The 13,060-nt window shown below is 43.8% G+C and overlaps 1 protein-coding gene across 2 annotated transcripts in view; it reads right to left on the reverse strand.

The window, feature by feature from the left end:
- Positions 1-1,753: 1,753 nt before the first annotated feature.
- LOC143768057 (uncharacterized) overlaps positions 1,754-13,060 on the reverse strand; it is a 40,803-nt gene continuing 29,496 nt past the window's right edge. Inside the window, exon 7 of one of the 2 annotated variants that reach the window (XM_077256727.1) lies at positions 1,754-4,319. In XM_077256727.1, coding sequence (XP_077112842.1) covers positions 2,866-4,319 — 1,454 coding nt within the window. In that variant the 3' untranslated portion in view covers positions 1,754-2,865. The remainder of the gene's footprint in view (positions 4,320-13,060) is intronic. The other variant, XM_077256728.1, reaches the window with a different exon arrangement.

The following is a 13,060-nucleotide window of genomic DNA, read 5'->3' on the forward strand; positions in this document are numbered from 1 at the left end:
AATCATCAATTCTAGAGTCAATATTCAGAGTCATATGACAATAGTCCATGTGTCTTGAACAACTAAAGAAAAAAAAGAAATTCAATAGTCCACGTTCAGACAATAGCCTATGTCTCCTGGCCTACTGAAAATAGATGTCTGGAAAATTAAGATCAAATGCTGTGTCATCACAATTGTTTTTGGACAACAGCCAGGAATTCCTCGTCGTCATGTATCGGCGGCTTCTGGTGTTCATGCCGCCGATGATCTTACTGGGGATTTCTTCAAGATATGGTTTGACAATAAAGTCACTCTGGGGAGACTCTGCGTATGAATAAACATGTGTAATAAAGATGATTGAATTCACATTGTCATGGAGATAAGGTGTGGTTGTCCTTTAAGAACATTTGTCTTAAATTCCCATTCTACAAGTTATGTCCTCGCTTCAATGGTCATCAAATCCCTTTGAAGTCATCAAATTAATGCGGTGTCCTACAAATTGAAGTGGTCAGCCTCCTTACTGATACCCAATTCCTTCTTTGAATACAGCCGGAGGCCAATCATTTTAAGTCCCTTCTTCAAGGATGTCTTCCAGATGTCTAAACATTATTTCTAGGATCCATAGAAGAGATGTCTCTAGTTTAAGATTTTCAGTGATCGAAAAATTGTATAAACCCATACGTGGGGGAGACCATAAACGTAAACTATTTAATACAGAATCCTTTTGGATATTTATGCTAGAAACCAGATGGGTTTCTTTTAATACAAGATCTTATTCTTCAATATTAACAATATTTTTATATGCAAATGGGTTTGTCATTACTTGCTATGCTTTGCTTAATAATTCATTTGTATTTCTATTTTGTACGAGCACTTTTTTAATTTTTGTATGGCATTTGATATTCCCTAATTGGATACCACACACGTGTATGGTAACGCCTATTACTTGACTATCAGTTTCTTAAATGCCTAATTGTTCAGACAGCAAGTAGACCATGAGTAAGACTTTTGGCAAAACGCGTAGATCTGAAACTTCCTTGTTGCACTGTCATATTGCCATCAAGTTTGTTTGGAGCATGTTTTATATGACTAATTAAAAGCTAAGTTTTACAAACAATGTACAAGCTTCCTAGCTGAATTTTTCACACTTTTGGTGTTCGTGCTGCAGCTACTCTGGCTTATTTCTTGAGAAGTATTTCATGCTAAATACCCTGAAAGGTGAGTGGACTTTTTTGTTTGTTTGCACTGCCTCCAGTCTATAAGACGCACTCACTTATTAGCAAAATCTTTTTCTTGCTAAAAGTGTGTGCGTCAAAGATCCCGCCCAAGGGGGTAATGCAGAACCCCACTGCTGCCAACAATTGTCAAGACATGAACCGGAGAGATCACACAGAATCCCTCCACAACCACCAATTGTCAAATATCACCACCTCAGAGGTTGGGCACTGTTATCTTTCTGTCAAGAACAGCGCTCTGCTGCTCCTATCTTCCGAACAATTACGCGATTGACGGACGATTAAGAGAGCAGGCCTCAGGCTGTTTCCACTAATAGGACTGTTATTGGGAAAATAACAATATGCGTATGGTATATACACCCCTCATTTCAATGCATGAACTGTATATATACCCCGGGTATGGTCACTGCTAACTCCATGCTAAACCAAGAACAACTGGCTGCCACCAACAGTTATTTATACAGGCTGACTGGATGCCTGATTTCTGGTAGCATATGGCTTCAGGGTGCGGCTTACAGAATAAAAGGGACAGAACTATTAAATTTTATGTTTAATCCAGAACGATAGGCAGAGTTTAAAAAAAATATACAAAAAATTTTACAAAGGGGACAAACAATACAGCATATGCAGTGCATAAAATAAACAAGATTAAAGCAGGAATCTTACTATGGTGATCACAGACATGATTTGGCTTAGGGAAGGAGAGCACTTTGATTGGGAATGTCCAGTGAGAGGGATTGTGCATACACTGATATACAGTATATCTTTCTGCATGAACCCAGATCTTAATTAACCTTGACCTGTTATCAGCACCTAAGTTACACCCAGACTCCCCTCCTTGATGACCTCACGTGGGCTGAGTAGTGGGATGTTCTCAGCCCTTCAGGATTTTATATAATTACCAACAATAACAATAGCATCACTCCTAAAGACTGCAGAAGTTCAAGATCACCACTATGCTTTTTAGCGCTATTCCATATAGATAGTAAACATGACATAGCTGGAATCAGCGATGTTCTGATTTGGGGCTTATAGGCAGGCATTGCTTTATGGATTTTAAGGTTTTCCATGATAGTGTCTTACAGTCAAAAAACTATGGTAAGTTGTAAAGTAATTTCCCTTTCTTATTTAATTATACGACTGTTACATCTTTTTGTACAATTTGTCAATAACAATATATATATTGTTTCTCCCCTTCTGAGTTATTTTTGACAGTCAATAAAATTATTTTCCAGTAATTCATTTTTCACGCTATAGGTATGATAATGGATTCTCTCTGTCTGGCATTTTCCAGCGGTGTCGGCACCTGGGGACAGTAAAGCTGGCACTGATTGGGAGCAGGGCTCATGTGATGCAACGACCTCATGTGAGCCTTGGGAATGTAAGTCCCGACACCACTGGAATGGCACCGGCCCGAAAGCCGAGATGAGTGTTTTTATTTTAACGAGGCCAAACATGGGTAATGACATGGGGTTGTTGTCGGGTAAATCATTTCCAACATGATGAACATGGAAAAAAAGCTTCTTCCCTGTGTGACTGCTCTGATGTTCATTAAGAGTTGATTTTCAAGCAAAACAGTTACCACATTAAGATTATAAAAAAGGCTTCTCCCCTAAGAGACTTTTCTGGTCAAAAAGAAGAGATGATTTCTTCACAAAATATTTTCCACATTCTGCACAGAAAAAGGCTTCTCTCCTGTGTGAGTTCTCTGATGTGCGTTAAGGCTTGATTTCCTTGTAAAATATTGCCCACATTCTGAACATGAAAAAGGCTTCTCCCCTGTGTGAATTCTCTGATGTTTCACAAGACTTGATTTCTCTGTAAAACATTTCCCACATTCCGAACATGAAAAAGGCTTCTCCCCTGTGTGAATTCTCTGATGTGCTCTAAGATGTGATGTATTTGTAAAACATTTCCCACATTCTGAACATGAAAATAGCTTCTTCCTTGTGTGACTTCTCTGATGTGTGATAAGATTTGATTTCGTTGTAAAATATTTCTCACATTGTGAACATGAAAAAGACTCCGTGTGAATTCTATGATGTTTGACAAGACTTGATTTCTTTGTAAAACATTTCCCACATTCTGAACAGAAAAAAGGCTTCTCCCCTGTGTGAGTTCTCCGATGTGCGCTAAGATTTGATGTAATTGTAAAACATTTCCCACATTCTGAACATGGAAATAGCTTCTCCCCTGTGTGAGTTCTCTGATGTTTGATAAGACTTGATTTCTCTGTAAAACATCTCCCACATTCTGAACAGGAAAAAGGCTTCTCCCCTGTGTGAGTTCTCTGATGTGCGCTAAGACGTGATGTATTTGTAAAACATTTCCCACATTCTGAACATGAAAATAGCTTCTCCCCTGTGTGAGTTCTTTGGTGTCTATCAAGATTCATTTTCCTGTTAAAACATTTCCCACATTCTGAACATGAAAATAGCTTCTCCCCTGTGTGAGTTCTCTGATGTTGGAGAAGATTTGATTTCACTGTAAAACATTTCCCACATTCTAAACAGGAAAAAGGCTTCTCCCCTGTGTGAGTTCTCTGATGTGCGCTAAGACGTGATGTATTTGTAAAACATTTCCCACATTCTGAACATGAAAATGGTTTCTCCCCTGTGTGAGTTCTTTGGTGTCTATCAAGATTCATTTTCCTGTTAAAACATTTCCCACATTCTGAACATGAAAATGGCTTCTCCCCTGTGTGAATTCTCTGGTGAGTAATCAGATTTGAATTCTTGTTAAAACATTTCCCACACTTGGAACAAGAATAGTTATTCTTTACTGAATGAATGTTTTGATGTTTCAGTAAAGATTTTTCAGAAGGAAAATGATTTCCATATTCTAACCCTGAAAATGATTTTTTTGCTTTATGAGCAGTTAGTTTTTGAATGCTTATTTTGTGACTTTGATTTTCCTTAGTGGTCTGTAATGAATCAGAAGACAGGACATGTTTGAAAGCATCAGATGAGAGATCATCGCTGTGAAGGGATGATGGTGTGTTTGGAGTAATGGCAGTCCCTTTATTTGTTTCCTGTGGAATCTCAAGATCATCTGATTTAAAAATTGAAGACATCAGCTGTCCTTCTGTTCTCCTGGTACAGTCATCTGCCAAGAATAAAATCAGTTATTAATTTTTAATAAAATATCCTTAACTTATATTTTTGAACATTTCTACTTAAACTGTCTGTAAAAATAGCAAGTTATGCAAAAATATTGATTTACCAAGACAATGACAGTCCATAGGCTAATCAAAAACCTCATAACATGCACGAGTAGATTGTGGTGCTCGAATAAAAAGCCACCAAACTGTATTGTAGGCAAAAATAATACCAATTAAAACTACCGTATATACTCGAGTATAAGCCGACCCGAGTATAAGCCGACCCCCCTAATTTTGCCACAAAAAACTGGGAAAACTTATTGACTCGAGTATAAGCCTAGGGTGGAAAATGCAGCAGGTACTGGTGAATTTCAAAATTAAAAATAGATACTCCATACCGTTCATTATGGCCCCATAGATGCTCCACATAAAGCTGTGCCACATATAATGCTCTGCACAGTTCATTATGGCCCCATAGATGCTCCATAGAAAGCTGTGCCATATACAATGCTCTGCACCATTGCCCCATAGCTGTGCCATATATATAGTGCTCTGCACCGTTGCCCCATAGCTGTGCCATATATATAGTGCTCTGCACCGTTGCCCCATAGCTGTGCCATATAGTGCTCTGCACCGTTGCCCCATAGCTGTGCCATATAGTGTTCTGCACCGTTGCCCCATAGCTGTGCCATATAGTGCTCTGCACCGTTGCCCCATAGCTGTGCCATATAGTGCTCTGCTCCGTTGTCCCATAGATAGCTGTGCCATATAGTGCTCTGCACCGTTGCCCCATAGCTGTGCCATATAGTGCTCTGCTCCGTTGCCCCATAGATAGCTGTGCCATATAGTGCTCTGCACCGTTGCCCCATAGCTGTGCCATATAGTGCTCTGCAGCGTTGCCCCATAGCTGTGCCATATAGTGCTCTGCACCGTCCATTATTGCCCCATAGCTGTGCTGCTGCTGCAATAAAATAATAAAACACATACTCACCTGTCTTGCTTGCAGCTCCTCGGCGCCATCTTCCCGGCGTCTCTCCGCACTGACTGATCAGGCAGAGGGCGGCGCGCACACTATATGCGTCATCGCGCCCTCTGACCTGCACAGTCAGTGCGGAGACGCCGGGAAGATGGCGCGACGCCCGGCGTGTGGAATGAGGACAGGTTAATATGCGATACTTACCTGCTCCCGGCGTCCCGCTCCTTCCCCCGGACAGCTGGTCTTCGGTGCCGCAGCCTCTTCCTCTGTCAGCGGTCACCGGCACCGCTGATTAGAGAAATGAATTATGCGGCTCCGCCCCTATGGGAGGTGGAGCAGCCTATGCATTTCTCTAATGAGCGGTCCCACGTGACCGCTGAACAGGGGAAGAGGCTGCTGCACCGAAGACCGTGGGACGGGCAGGGGGAGCGCCAGGAGCCCGGGAAGCAGGTGAGTATGCCTCAGCGCCCTCTCCCCCTCACCCGCCGACCGTGACTCGAGTATAAGCCGAGGGGGCACTTTCAGCCCAAAAGTTTGGGCTGAAAATCTCGGCTTATACTCGAGTATATACGGTATACTAATTTGAAAAAAAAGTCCCCACTCAGGTCCATCATCTGTCAGTAGAAAAACAGATTTCCACATTATTAGTGGCTCAAAGTCTTTTGAAAAGCAACATGGCTTCTAAAAACCAATCCAGCAATGTCAGCTCTGCTGGAAGGTGCCAGATACAAGCTTATTCTCCTCTGGTTCAGTTCTCTGTTCTAAGCTACCTACTTCTGAATTTGTTACCTGTTGTGACCCTGGCCCCCTTACGGACTACTCTTGCATCTTTTGATTTGGCATTTTCTTCGCCTTCCTGGTTCTGACCCGGCAACCTAACTATTCTTCTTCCAATCTCTCACAACAGAACAGCAGGTAACAACGTGGCCCAAGCCTAGGGGTCTCTATATCAGTCCAAATCCGTGTATATCTTTTAACCTCTTTCTGACATATGGGCATAATAGTACGCCGCTGTCGAACACTCTGCCTTTGATGAGGAGACTGGCGGTGAGCCCACATCTTTCCACTCACGTCAGCTGTTTTGAACAGCTGACATGTGCCCAGAACAGCCGCGGGTGGAATTGTGATCCACCCGCAGCTATTAACCCGTTAGATGCCACAGTCAAACGCTGACAGAGGTATTTTAACATGCTCTTCCGGTAATCATGGCCAGAAATCTCACCCACCGGTGACCCCGTAATGTGATGGCAGGTCACCGATGCATTGGCATTACTACCAGAACTCTCCTGGAGACCTCTAGGTATGTCACTGCTGGATTGCTAGGAGTGCCACCCAGTGGTGGACACTCATAGCAAGTGAGTAATTCTGCTACATACAGGTGATCTGATCATCGCCAGTATGTAGCAGAGCTGATCGAGTTATGGCAGCTTTTAGTCTCCCATGAAGACTATTGAAGCATGCCAAAAGTAAAAAAAAAAAGTTTTTAACATAAAAAAAATATATAAGAGTTCAAGTTACCCACCTTTCTCCCCATTCAAAATAAAAGAATAATAATAATAATAATAATAATAATAAAAAAATCAAACATACACATATTTGGTATAACCGCATTCAGAATCGCTAGATCCATCGATAAAAAAAAAAGGATTAACCTCATCGTTAAACGGCGTAGCAAGAAAGAAGTCAAAACACCAGAATTATGGTTTTTTTTGGTCGCTGCCACATTCCATTAAAATGCAGTAACGGGAGATCAAAAGATCGTATCTGCACCAAAATGATATAATTAAAAACGTCAGCTCGGCACGCAAAAAATAAACCCTCACCCAACCGGAGATCCCGAAAATAGGAAACACTACTAGTATCGTAAAATGGCACAATTTTTTTAATTTTTTTTCTTTTTAAACAAAGTTTGGATTTTTTTTTCACCACGTAGACATGTTTGGTGTCTATGAACAAGTAATGACCTGGAGAATCATAATGGCAAGTCAGTTTTAGCATTTAGTGAACCTAATAAAAAAGCAAAAACGAAAAACAAGTGTGGGATTGCACTTTTTTTGGCAATTCCACCGCACTTGGAATTTTTTTCCCGTTTTCGAGTACGAGACATGGTAAAACCAATGGTGTAGTTCAAAAGCACAACTCGTCCTGCAAAAAACAAGCCCTCACATAGCCATTTTGACCAAAAAATAAGAAAGTTATGGCTCTGGGAAGAGCAAAAAATGAAAATGCAAAACCAAAAATACCTCTGGTCGATAACGGGTTATAGGAAGATGAGCAAGGCAATCCCTGTGATATGGAAAATGGAGTAGATCGCGCCAAGCTTGTTCGTAGTAGCCATATTTGAGTTGCCAGGTGACCATGAACAGTGCCCCCACTATATTGTGTCTCCAAACTATTCAAGCAAGATTTAAATTCGAAAAGCTAAATGGCGCTCCTTCTCGTCTTAACTCCACCATGTGCCCAGACAGTAGTGTACAATTGTATATAGGGTATTGTTGGATTCAAGAGAAGTTGTAAAATTATTTGTAAGGTCCATTTGTTTCCTATTACACTTTTTGATGAATTCCAAAGATATCGCAACATAAAGTGACACATGTCAAATTTGAAATATGAGACCTGACTAGGAAGATAAAACTGGCTGTGGTTAGTGGTTAAATCAAAGTATTTCGGGAACTAACTGCTGGAGTCAAAAACCGAGTATAGAAAATAACATCTACTGAAATGATCAAACAGTCTTCATCAGTAAAACATGAGTAACTAAAGGTGAACTTCTCTGGAATAATTAGATTATGTGGATTGGTAATTCTTGCACGTTTTGTGGCTGTCTAACAGTTGCAAAACATGCGGCCACAGAGACTCACACAAGTCATTCAAGAATAGAGAAATTAAGAGTTTACAGAGAAAAAAGTACTTTACTTTTACTGTATAATGACTTGCATATAAAAAGTATTTATTAAAAAAATTATCAATTAAAGTAAACCGAAATTGATTTTTTTAATTCAAAAACTGGAAATTTCAGTGTAATTTATGAAGAAAGCAAGAAGAGCCAAAAATTAAGGACTCAGATACACCCTTTATTAGACATAAGGGAGGTCCTACTACACATTCTGTTCAAATTGTCATGCAGTGGTACTTGTAAACCCATAAAGCTATACGCCAAGTGCCAAAAATTAAAAGCAGGGTCATTCATACTCACTTCAAGGCACCAACTGTACTACCTTATTCAAATATTGTGAACAAAGTGTAGTTGTAGTACTGCTGTCATCTGGTGGTGTGAAAAAGCCGTGTCTAATCCTGGCTTTGTTCATTTCTATCAGAGTGAGCCTGTCAGCAGTTTCTGTTGACAGGTGAAAGTGCCAGTCTATTAAGATCCCCCAGCGGCACTAAGAACTCGCTCAGACAAGATGCTAGCGCAGGAAAGCACAACACCTCCAAGGCATAGAGGGACAGATCATGCCAGGTGTCCAGCTTTAAGACCCAATATCTGAACGTCACAGAGGAATTATGGAGTATGCTTGTTTTGTAAGCCAGTTACTGCATGACCCTATTTAAAAACATTTCCATCCTTGACAAAAATACCCAGTAATCAGGGCCTGGACGCTAAGAGGGTGTCATGAAATTGGGCCAGGTCTTTGACAGTGTACTCCTGCATCTGCTGTACATGGTGTGCGTCTCACTCGCCTTGCCTCCTTGGATGGGCAAGCTGCCCCCTGCTGCTAGTGTTGTCTGATGGAGAATGTGTCAACATATTTTCCTTCTGACCTTCTGGTATATCACCATTTTAGTACACCCCTCCATCTCAGGAGGGAGAGGTGCAAACAGGGGCGCCGCTATCATGAGGCAAGTTGAGCCCTTTGCTTCAGGCGGCAGTCGTCACTCAAAGAAAGGGGGCGGCAGAGAGGCAGTCAGAACACATGATGCAGACTCTCCATAATCCCTGACATTTGCTGAGTGTCACTAGTGCGGTGCGCGCGCCCCTGCTCACAACCCAGAACCTATTGGCTGCTCTGTGCGCACAGGACCTGTGATGAGATCACAGGAGGGGAGGAGTCAGGGGTCACATGATCGGGACCTCCATGGATTGCAGGACTCTGCTTTGCTGGTTGCCATGGTAAGCATGGCATGCTACCTTATGTGTGGGGTCAGGAGGGGTTTACAGTGTGGATGTAGCAGAGAAGTGTGTGTATGAGGTGTATGGAGTGGAGCTGCATGTGGATGAGGTGTACGGAGCGGAGCCGCGTGTGTATGAGGTGTACGGAGCAGAGCGGGGTGTGTATGAGGTGTATGGAGCGGAGCCGCGTGTGTACAGAGCGGAGCCGTGTGTGCAAGGTGTGTAGGAGTAACTATGTGTGGCCATTATACGGTACGCAGTATCATGTGCGGCCATTATACAGTATTGAGCACTGTGTGTGGCCAATATACAGTATGGAGCATCATGTGGGGCCATTATACAGTATGGAGCACCATGTGTGGCCATTATACAGTATGGAGCATCATGTGTGGCCATTATACAGTATGGAGCATCATGTAAAGGCAATATACAGTATGGAGCACTGTGTCGCCAATAAACAGTATGGCGCATCATGTGTGGCCATTATACAGTATGGAGCTTCATGTGGGGCTATTATACAGTATGGAGCATCATGTGGGGCCATTATACAGTATAGAGCATCATGTGGGGCCATTATACAGTATGGAACATAATGTGGAGCCATTATACAGTATGGAGCATCATGTGGGGCCATTATACAGTATGGAGCATCATGTGGGGCCATTATACAGTATGGAGCATCATGTGGGGCCATTATACAGTATGGAGCATCATGTGTGGCCATTATTCAGTATGGAGCATCATGTGCGGCCATTATACAGTATGGAGCATCATGTGTGGCCAATATACAGTGTGCAGCATCATGTGTATGGAGCAATATATGGGGCTCATTATTCTGTATGGAGCACTGTGGTGCCCAGAATACTGTATAGAGGACTATACTGTCTGATATATGACCTATTGTAGAATGTATGCAGCGTCCCAGAGTCCTGGTCGTTGCAGTACTGATGCTCCGCCGCTAAGGGGAGTGATGGTACGTCTGATGGCACTTAAGGAGTTCACCTGACCAGGTATCACAGACACCAATACACTTCATAGTCTGACCTCCAGGGGGAGCAAAGGGCACTATGCATTAGGCCACTCCTCACAATCTGGTAAAACTGGGGGTTGGATAGAAAGTTAGAGAGAAGCTGACTGGGTTGGAACCAGGCAACATCCTGTGGCAGAGGGTGTTGCAGGGGAAGATTCAGGGGGGTCCCTGTCAGGGGTGGGATCCTGACAGAGGCCTAGCGAACAGGAAAGAACGTTACGGGACCGCACCTGCACTTCATTGCGGCGGTACCCCAAGAAAGGCCAAGAAGCGAGGTTTATTGTGAAGAGTGAGAAACGAGATCATAGCAAAAAGGAGACAATACCAGTAGGAGTCGTGCTGTAAGATCGAGGCAACATCCTACTGAGGCGCGACGCCGGTGGCCGGAAACGCCGAGGAAGTATTGGCTCCAAGCATTTATTCAAAGCAACGGCAGGACAGTTAATTATAGGTTGGCTGTCTCACCTAAATCACCTAAGCAGACATAGGGGACAACTGTGGGAGAGGGGCGTCACTAGGGTCCCGGAAGAACTCCAGGTCTACCCGTCATACGGTTGCTTCCTAGCCATATCATCTGGGGGACGGAGAAGAACATTAGAATAGTTGTGTGAGAAGAGAACATCAGAGAAAGAGAGCATCAGAGAAAGAACAACAGGAAGAGAGAGAACATCAGAGAGACACAACAGTTGTGAGGACTATCCCGTGGGTTCAGCAGGGACGTACTACAACACACAGGCGCTAGAAGGTAGGCACAGATTTCCGCCTGCAAAGGGAACTCTGGATGTGCCATCGGACCGGCCGGTCTCAGCCAGCCCTGTTAGCAGTACTCTGGATTGAGGATCCTGAAGCCTTCAGTAAAGAGGTAAAGAGACTGCAACCCTGAGTCCTCGTTATTCACCGCGACTTGCACCACGCACCACCATCACACCTTTTATTGGACGCCCCTTAGCCGGGTCACGGACCGGGTCTACCACCGTGACAACCCCAGAACTGAGACAGAGAGGCCCAGTACCGGGTACCCCGCGGCCCTGCATCTGGGGGCGCTCCATGTACAATAGTTATCACTCATGTAATGTATGGGGGACTGTATATGAGATGGGAGCCCTATAGAGGGGCTGTACTGTATATGTGTTTGAGGGGTCGCTGTTTTGAAGTTTGCCTCAGGCAGCAGTGTGGCTAGGTTCACCCCTGGGTGCAAACTTCTCCTTGAAGTGTGGGTCTAGCAGGGTGTACAACCAGTACTCTTTTCTGGCTAAAATGAATATAACACGAGAGTCACGGGAAAGGCAGCAGTACATGAAGTATGCCATATGTGCCAAGTTCCCTACAGCCAACACTTCCCTGTCTCCACCATGCTGACTATTCCCCATCTCCTCTAATCTCTTCCTACTCATTCCCCTCCTCAGCCCATCCACATAGGAAACTTGTGTGTGTACTAGACTCTGTTGTGCTCCTATTCCTCTACCTCCTCATTGTTAGCCAATTTGCACTGAGCATATTAAATGAGGCTGAGCTGGGTAGTATCTCCATGTCTCGTGCCTTCCTCCATTTCCACCTGATCTGCAAGTAAAGCTTCATGTTTGTCAGCAGCAACTGTTGAAGAAGGCATAGAAGCGGAAGCATTGTGCTGGTGATGGCATCATCACTGCTCATGATCTTTGTGGAGTTCTCAAAGTCTTGGAGAACCGCAAACATGTCATACATCCATGCTGACTCTTCAGTTATGTGCAGAGTCTGACCAGAATACAGACAAGCACGATGGAGCTGGTATTTCACAACTGGTCTCTGCCACTCACAAAGCCTTGCCAGCTTGTGCAGTGTGGCATTCCAGTGCATGGCCACGTGGCACACCAGTCAGTGAGCTGGCACCTGCATGTGCTGCTGCAACACTGCCAGAGCGAAGGTAGCTGTAGCTGACTGTGGAAATGGGCGCCCATGCGGCATACTTTGATCAGAAGCTCTGGCAACTGTGTAGGTTTTCAGCAACTGAGGGCTAGGGCCAATTTCAGTGTCACATTCAGTTAGAGAAAGTGTGGTGAGGTGACTGCAGCAGTCACAGTCAATAGGCTGCTAGGGAAAGTGTGAGTATGTTAATCAAAGCAGTGCATTGTCAAAAACCCTTCCATGCAAATCCATCTGTAGGCTTGGGAACTTTGAGATGGACATCGGGGCCTTTAAGTGCTCTAAGCCTGCGGAGCTGCAGGGAAAGAAGGACTTAAACTCTCAGAGGCAGGAGGTGATGGAATTTGGGTGCATTGCTTGTGATGGAGAAGAATTCCTAGGGCTAGCGGAGTTAGCAAGAGAGATGCTCTGCCCATACCGAGAATTAGGGTTAAAGTTAAGTCCAGTACCTGTGGGAAAGTCCTTAACCCATTGGGCCCTATCCTATATGCCTTATTGTAATGACCGAAGGCTGTCAATAAAAGTTTGACTGCTTTAACAAATTCAATATCCCCCGGATTGTTTGCTTTGAAGGTTCTGGAATATGGGAGCATAGAGACAATGGAAGCCTATGGGCCACAAGTAAGTGTGGTGCACCCCACACACAGCAGCACTCTGGGACTGGGACACGTTTTGTCTGTAGGGTGCCAGAGTGGGCAGAAGCAGCAGCTCGCCCACAAATACCTCA

Source organism: Ranitomeya variabilis, chromosome 4 (assembly GCF_051348905.1).
Source record: "Ranitomeya variabilis isolate aRanVar5 chromosome 4, aRanVar5.hap1, whole genome shotgun sequence".
Taxonomy (NCBI): Eukaryota; Metazoa; Chordata; class Amphibia; order Anura; family Dendrobatidae; genus Ranitomeya; species Ranitomeya variabilis.